The sequence below is a fragment of the Papilio polytes genome, unplaced genomic scaffold (genome assembly GCF_000836215.1).
Source record: "Papilio polytes unplaced genomic scaffold, Ppol_1.0 DF824269.1, whole genome shotgun sequence".
NCBI classification, from domain to species: Eukaryota; Metazoa; Arthropoda; class Insecta; order Lepidoptera; family Papilionidae; genus Papilio; species Papilio polytes.
In genome coordinates, this window is record NW_013524935.1 from 4636958 (window position 1) to 4645705 (window position 8748).

Genomic DNA, 8748 nt, shown 5'->3' on the forward strand with positions numbered 1-8748 from the left:
TACAAAAATCACTAGTTTTGAAACATGTGACACCGAACAAATCACTAGTTTCGTTACGTTTCTCGAAAATGACGTAACGACTCACGCCTATGGCAAAGCTAAGGAAACTGGAAAAATTGACAGCAGATACAAAACTGCCACTCTGCCATAGAGCTAATTGAGTTTATGATAGCATAATCTACATTTTTCCTTTGTGTTGTGACTGTTGACTTTTTGCTCTTTGACGTTTTGTTGACAACTTTGTGACGTCTTGTTTTAAAAAACCGTTTTTGAAAATCGAAAATATTTAGCTATGTTAAAATTTACAGATTATTTTCTTCGTACCTGATATTAACTATGGAAGAAAATGTCGCTGATAATGAAGTGTTTGTAAACGCTACAATTGATGGAGATTCTCAGTCGGCGGTTAATTCACTCATTTTGGATTACTATCAAAAGTTTGGCAAGAAACGTGATTTAGAACAATTCTTCTCTTTGTCGACCGCTGATAGCGATATTCGTGATCCTTCAAGTCTATTCTGGAGGAAAATGAAAATGCAGTCTGATTCCTCCGACTCTGGGGAAGGTAAAGCTGGTACGTCTACGGAATTATGCAGAATATCCATCAAATGTTCTGTCCCAGAACACTCAAGTTCTCCGGTAAATGTATATTTTATTTTATACCTTCCATGTTTTTGATTACAATGTTTAAAATATCAAACCTATTAATTTTATGTATAATTCATATTTAAAAAATGTAGCAAATAGTATTGGGATTACAATTTCTAATTAATTAGTTAATTTTAGTTCTTGATTTTTATGTTTTATAAATTTTCAGGATGATAATCCAAAGTCTAAAGATGATTCCATATCTCCACCTATAATTACTGAAGAAGCATCTCCAATACAAACAGATCACTGCTCACCACCTCACTCAGACAATGAATCAATCAAATCAGATGGTAACAACTCTCAGAAATGTAAGGCATATTTAATCACCAGCTGTTGCTCGAGCCATTGTCTGCATGAAATTAAAAAAGAATAATAAAAAGTATAGTCTATGTAACTCACAGATATTTTAGCTTTCTAACGGTGAAAGAAGTTTTAAAATCTACCCAGTAGTTTTTGAGTTATTTGAATATATACAAAAATGCAAATCTCCATAATATTAGTACAGATAACAGTTTAGTGTCTCAACAATCTTTGTAAATTTTTAGTCTTTGTATAGTTTGACAAAAAAAAAACAGTGTTAAGTTTGAATTAGGCTGTATTTAAAATAATGTACAATTATTTACAAAGACCTCAGTTTTGAGTAAATATCCATTTAACTTATCTAACTGAGCTTAAAAATGAGAGAGTTTAGATGAATGGATGGATGTTTATTACTATGTATTTATGGAACAATTCAATCAATTTAGCTGAAGTTCATGACAGATGTAGAACACAGTGTAAAGATTTATTTAATTCCATGCTGACAAATTCACGGACAAAAGCTAGTTTATCATAATCTTAAACAAATACTACTATTGTTTTAATGTTAAAACTCTTTCACAGCAATTGATCCACAATTGGAAACCTCTGTGAACAAACCATTTTCACCAACAAGCAGTATTACCTCTCAACGGAAACTAGAATGGGATTCCTTAGGTGATGTTGGATATGGCAATGAAAGTGATAGAAAGATGTCCGGTTCTGGATTAAGCACATTAGAGAGATTGGCACTTCATCAACAGTATTCAAACAATGACCCAATGAATGATACAAAATATGGCCTACCCACTTCACAATCAACACCAGTGGAGAATATTCCAACTAAAAGTAAAAAAGGAAATGTAAAAACCACGAAAATCTATAAAAAAGATGTCGATTTTGTAGAAGTAAATGTTCCTAATACTGATAAAGGACCAATCAATGTTAATTTGACAAAACACATATCTTTTAATGTTGATAAAGGTGATGTTACAATAGAAACATCAAAAGACAATACACCTGAAAAAATTTCAGTTGTCACCGAAATGACTCCGCAAGTGAGAATAGATAAAGAAATACAAACAACTCTGCCACATAATGATACAAAGAAAACAAATTCTGAAAAACAAAATATATATGGACCAAGATTTCCAATATTACTCAGTTTGAATACATTGAGGAAAAAGAAAAAAAGAAAGAAACTTACAATGTATAGAAAAAAAAATAACATTAAAAGCAAGAAAAAAACTGATTCGTCCAATTTACCTGAAAAAAGTGGAGATCAAATATCTGCAGCTGAAAGCTTTGAATATATGCCTGGGCACATATATAACCAGAATCAAGTAAATAACAGTGTAAAAGACTCAAATAGTGTTGGTAATAAATCAAGTCTTGAATCCAGTGTTGGTTTCACAACCGATTCCAGTAAGACATCGAAAAATTCATTTACCAGAGATTTAGAAAAAAGTATAAATTTACTCAAAGTTGCTTTACAATCGAAGTACAATAATACTAATTTAAAAGAAAAACTAATTAAAGAAGTTGTTCAAAGATTGGTTAAATCACAATACAGTGATGATGACAGTGGTACTGTTTTTCTATCAGGTTTGAGTTTTAATAGTAAAAACGTAGGACTTCTGAAAACAAGTAATACTACAACAAGCACTTCTGATGGTAATGAAATCGATAATAAACAAGCAAAGCCAAAAAAATCTATTTTACGTATGGATAAATTTAATCCAAGTGGAATGGCGTCTACATCTCAAAGTACACCTAATTTATGTACTTTGGTGCAAAGTGAAAAAACTATAAATGTTAAAACACCAACATTCTCTAACACAGATTCAGAATATTCTAGCAGAGAAAAAAATTCAACTGACACTATGCCAAAGATGTCTTCCGAAGATTTATATAACAAATATTTAGATGCATTAAAAAGAGAACAGGTACATAAAAAACTTTTAAAAAACAAAGAAACACTTTTGAAGAAAAAATTGGTTTGTTCAGATACTTGTATTAAGGCAATGCCAGAGCCTCATGAGAAGTCGTATGATAGAATATATAAACTAGTTAAAGAATTAGCCCGAAACAATGCAGGCGATGGTTCAGGAGATGCAACTAAAATTGAAATAGGTTTAAATTCTAGGGACCTGAAAAACAATATTAAATCACAAAGAAACCATTCTGTTTTTACTCTTTCCTCTGGTAAATCTGTTAGACAAACAAAGCATATTAAGAAATATCAAAGAGATGTAAGAGATGTCGCAGAAGCTAGTTGTAGTAGAATAAATAAAAATTGTTGCTGTGACTCTCAAAATTATCATGATACAAACTGTGCATGTAAAAAGTATGAAAATGAAAAAATATCTGAAAGAGATACGTATTATGGAAGCAATAAAGAAGACAATTCAACTTCAACTAAACAATACGTAAAAATTGGCCACACTTCACCTAGATCAACAGATACTGTAAATACACAAAATAAGGCGGATGTACAATACGTTTGTTTGTGTGCTAAAGAGGCTATGGAGACACAAGATGTACCTGATAAGTTGCTGATATACAAATGCTCAAGATTAGGTGGTCCACAGAGATTGGGTTTAGATGTATTATCTAAAGCATCTAGTTCTGTAGGAATACAATGTTCAACAGATTGTGTATGTCCTAAGAAATTAAAAAATACAACCACAACTACTAATTCAATAGATCAAAGCAATAATAATACAGGATTGCATATCATTCAGAGTTCTACAACAGTAGTCAACTCTGCGAGAAAAGCATCAAATTCATCTCAAACCTATAGTAATATGGATGTACTCTTACGGTCACAATTCAGTGATACTACCAATACTTGTACAGAACGACGTAACTCGGAATATGTGAAACAAAAAAAATTACCTTACAAACAAGGTCATAAAGCAACTATATTACCGTTGACACGGGCAACGCAAACAGAAATAAGTATTGATCCAAAAATTTCTGATCCGACATTATCTGATGTTCGTTTTATGACTGATTTTGAAAATGTTAAAGTAGATAATGAATTTGGTAGTGAAACAAACTGTATTCCAAAGCAAACTTACTGTTATAATAGTAAACAACATATTGAAAATGATCAAGAAATCTTTCATAGCACTTATGAAAGTCAAACGGATACAATCGATGATCGTAATGAAATGGGTAATGGGAAAAGTTCTGAAGACATATATACAGATACGACAAGAAAACAAGATGTGCAAAACAAACCTAATCTGCGAGACAATAATTATACTGAGGATAAATTTTCTATTCCTATTAAAGGAACAAATATGACTTTAGTTGTCAGTCTAGGAGCCAATTCATCTAATCTCAATGATGCTAAAATAAATGTAGGTGCGAAAGAAATTTTTCCGAATAATCTAAACAAAGTTTTACCTAGGAAAAATCCTTTGGAAGAAGATACAAGAGGTGTACAATGCACAAGTACTGATATATTCACACAAATGAATAACGAAACCAAGCTAAATAAAGAAAGGGATACATGTATAGGTAATCAACCCAATCCCAGTAAATGTACTAACGATGCAAAATTTACATGTGATACATTAAATCCTAGAAACAATTGCGTCAATGAAAACAGCACGAAGTACAGCACATATCCTACAAAATCACAACCCGCAAAAAAACCTTTTCTTAGAGCGAATACTGATACCCATTCTATACAAAGCTATATTACAAATAGTCAAATTAATAAAAAAATTGATGTTGAGACACAAAAAGACCTTACTTGTGACATACAAGAAAAAGCTACTGAATCTGCAATATCAAAAAGATCAAACGATAACATCTCATACAAAAGATGTAAAAAAAATGAAGCAAATGAGCAGAATATCAGAAAAAAGTCAAGCAATGAAAGCAAATCCGACGTAGAACATGGAACATCCAAAGATCCCATACTAAATATGATTCAAGAGATAACAAAACGGTATACAAAAAGAGATATGGAAAAAGGCAAAAGGAAAAAGTGTTTCAAAGAGATAATAACAGTTTTAAATTATTTACTCGATACTGACGAAAGTAGCTCTGGACTTCCAAAAAATAGTCTATCAAGTTCTAATACTGACGGCGCTTCAACGACAGGCGAAATACAGCAGCGTAATCACTTAGAATTCTCGATGAAAAAGTCTTACGTCGACAAGGGTGTTCAAATGTCTGTAAAGAAAAACAAAAAAGAAAAATCATGCACAGAATCTTCAGATATACCAACATCTAGTGAGGTGCCAACAACTTCAACAGATTCCGCGGCCTGTAAAGTATTGAACAAAATTAAAAAGGAATGCGAAAGATATCATCATAGACGATGCAGTACAAATAGTACACATAAGAAACGCGACGAGTATAGTAGTACATCAATTAATTGTGAAAATTGTAGCAGAGAGCATTATTGTTCATGTCGATCTAAATGCAAATCGCACAAGCCTAGAACGACCGTTGATAAAGTAAAAAAGAAAGCTGTCGCTTACAACTTAATAATACAAACGTCTGATAGTGTTGCCAGTGAGGAAACTATGCGTGACGAGGGTTGCCGATCTATAAAAAATGTTATTGTTAAAGTACCTTCAAAATTCAAAGGTTCGACTGCACCTTTCCAAGAAGTATCATCGAAGATCGAAAAGAATTTGCCGCAGTGCAGTCGATTTGAAAATAAAATACATCGATCTAAGAGTTTGCCAATCGACAGTGAGATGTCAAGTGAAGACTTTAGCAAAAAAATGCGAACTTGTACAGTCAGAGATTATTTGGAAATGAACAGACCGGATTTTATCGATAAAACTACAAGGCGACAAGACTGCTTGAAGATAATTAATCAATCTAGGTAAATAAGTATTTCGAATACATATATACCCTAGGCCAGGGGTGGCGAACCTTTATTGATCATACATTTTTTAAAGAAATGTTTAAAGCGGTCTTAGACGTGCCATTAAATAATTTTAACTGACTTTGACATCGCGTTCGCTGTTTATGTAATACCTACTTCATACTTTTACATAGTGTTTTCATGATCATCGACGTGCCCAAAATATTGTGCCGTGTGCTATTGGTTGTGTGGTAATGGTTCGCTACCTCTGTATTATTGCTTTTAAAATAACCTATTAAAATTTTGCTTACGGTTGAATAGTTGATTTTTTTTATTAGAATTGATGAAATTGTAGAAAGGATAGTATGTTTTTTTAATAAAGTACTCACCAATTTCTCTTACTTCAGACCTGGCGATAAATGTGGCCCTGAAGGCTTGAAAATGATTGTAGTTCATGCCCCAAAATGTAATCGTACTAATTGTATGGAACCTTGTCATGTATATTGTTCAGGTATTGCTTTATTTATTTTTAAGTATTTAATATATATCTCTTAGATTTTAAATTCTAGCTAAGTAAAGTTCAACTGTAATTTAACTAGCTGTTGCTCGTGACTTCGTCCCCGTGAAATTTAAAAATGGCCTATGTTACTCACAGATCAATTACCTTTCTCACAGTAAAATATTTTTTAAAATCGGCCCAGTAGTTTTTTTAATTTTTGCAATACAAACAAATATACACTTTTTTTCTCTTTATAATATTAGTATAGATTGTGTAATATCAAAGCGGAAAATTTTCATTTCGGATCTGTAGTATCCTTTTCTTAGGCAACGTAGAATTGAATAGCTAATTAATCAAATAAAACTAAAGTAAAGGTAGAAATGTTCTAGGTATGCCACTAAGTTGCAACCAGTGTCCAAATTCTTTTATGCATTCGCATCACAATGATGTAACAGGAATTGGTGAGTGAAAATGAGATTGTCTATGGACAAGCATAGTATATGACAACCATAGACCATAAACCATAGACTATTTTATTTTTAATATTCAGGTCAAATGAACGTACTGCCAGCCGCAAACTGCTGTCACAGCAACTGGAACGGCAGCAAACAATAAACGCTCTCAGCGGTGACGACTTACAACATCTTGCAAGGCAGTTGAGCGGCCATCTTAGACGCAAGAATGGTAATTATCGAACTACTGCACTCAGGGTCATTAATGAGTCCGTTAGCGTAACTTTTGAAGTATATTTCTTGTATGTAACAGTTATAGACAAATTGCAGATATACATATGTAGAGGAAAATAGATTCATCAAAGATACAATAAAAAATATCTTTTTTCTTTTCAAGTTGCTCCAAAATTTATAAATGAACGTGAAATGAAAAAACATTCCGAAAAAATTTACAAGTCTTTGCCGGAAGTTGTACAGAAGAAAGAAGAATTAAAGAAAGAGAATATTAAAAAGACGAATTTATTGATGGCAAATATTTTTAAAAAGGTAATAAAATGGCAATTTACAAAACATCGTAAGTGTATTTGAAGCGTAAGCTGTACTAATATTATTTTCGTTTCAGAACTTACAAAAGAAGACGTTAAGGGGATCTATTAATCTCTCAAATTACAGCACAGTTGTTAAAATATGACAAAGAAGTAAAACCATAATTAAAATAAAACGATATGATACGCATGTACATTGATTTAATCTTGTATTGTTTTGTTAATGTGTTGTTAAATATTGTTCTTTTGACAAAATACAATGAAAATCAATTGCTCGCAATTTTTTATTTCCTTCATATAGTGTCAGAGACTAAAAAATATTAATAAAATAAGATCTATTTATCATCATTATTCGATAAGAAAAATCGGTATAAATGCAATTATTGCGCGAAGAAATCAATTCTAAAATATACTTTAGTGGTCCTTCGAGTCGGATTTCATCCTAATAAGTGCTTTGGATGTTATTTTTGTTTCCATTGTGAAAACGTATATACTATAACGTTGTTAGCATATTCTTCCGTTTCGAAAATACATCGTTACAAGTTATTCTTTATCCATAGTTAGAACTAATTCCTTAAGTTTTCTTCTGTGAATTTTTGTTGTTACCGTCATTGGTATTTCATTGAGGAATATCACACCGCCTCGTAATTGTTTAGTGTCCGTTAAGTTATCTGTAAAATGAGGTTATAATTAAGTGCTAGAGATATCGCTTTCATTATTTAAAAAAAATGGGGGGTTTTAAGGGATTTTTTTTTAAATATTAGGCAATAATTTTGTCTAAGTAGGATGGAGTAGGCTAACTCCTCTCTTAATTATTTCATGTTTCTAGATCGAACGGGTTGTTTACCCTAGGATTTTTTTCCCATTGGGTCGTATGAAATTAATCGTGGAATCGATATGGGTAAAAAACCCATTGGTCCCATCGAAGGGTCACCGGAAACACCCATCGATTGTATTACTATCGTTAAGTACCTTTAACCAAGTCCTTTATTTCCTGTGCTGTAACTGTATGTCCTGGGCGCACAACGACACAAGCGACAGGCAATTCTCCACATTCTGCATCAGGTATCCCTGCTACTGCCACGTCTTGGACCGCTGGGTGTTGTCTTATTACACTCTCTAATTCTAATGGTGATATCTAAAAGAAAATGGTAGTGCTTTTACCATAAATATATTTTGTCAAACATTCGTAATATGGTCACCGAGCAAAGACATTTAAAATGTATAGACGGGGCACAGCGAGCATTTTTTCTACGGTACTTTCTCTGAAAGGTACTATCTCAGTTGTCAAGTTCCATTTTTTTTTAATAAGCTTCATTTTTAGTTGTAAAGTAAACTAAAGATTGTTCAAAAATGAAGCGTCACCTTGTTATTTGACCGACTTCCCAAAAGAAGGAGGTATTCAATTCGACCGTATGTTTTTTTTTTTTTATTTTTTTTATTTTTTTTTTTATGTGTGTTACGGCA

At 32.3% G+C, this 8748-nt stretch overlaps 2 protein-coding genes across 3 annotated transcripts in view; one reads left to right on the forward strand and one right to left on the reverse strand.

Annotated features, from left to right (window-relative positions):
- Positions 1-238: 238 nt before the first annotated feature.
- On the forward strand, positions 239-7554 carry LOC106108582. 2 transcript variants are annotated; one of them, XR_001225952.1, is made up of 7 exons: positions 239-639; positions 818-959; positions 1534-5803; positions 6193-6296; positions 6674-6745; positions 6835-6968; positions 7134-7226. XR_001225952.1 is itself a non-coding variant. In XM_013289807.1 (6 exons), the coding sequence occupies exons 1-6, from the start codon at positions 337-339 to the stop codon at positions 7425-7427; spliced, it is 5067 nt and encodes a 1688-aa protein (XP_013145261.1). In that variant the 5' UTR covers positions 239-336; the 3' UTR covers positions 7428-7554. The 2 variants fall into 2 exon arrangements, 1 of the variants encoding a protein (XP_013145261.1); XM_013289807.1 differs by lacking the exons at positions 6193-6296; positions 6674-6745 and adding an exon at positions 7359-7554 and having other exon boundaries at positions 7134-7282.
- A 3-nt stretch (positions 7555-7557) lies between these two features.
- LOC106108593 (luciferin 4-monooxygenase-like) overlaps positions 7558-8748 on the reverse strand; it is a 9364-nt gene continuing 8173 nt past the window's right edge. Inside the window, exons 11-12 of the mRNA XM_013289824.1 lie at positions 8254-8419; positions 7558-7952 (exon numbers count right to left, since the gene is read on the reverse strand). Of these exons, the coding sequence (XP_013145278.1) occupies positions 7825-7952; positions 8254-8419 (294 nt within the window). The 3' untranslated portion in view covers positions 7558-7824. The remainder of the gene's footprint in view (positions 7953-8253; positions 8420-8748) is intronic.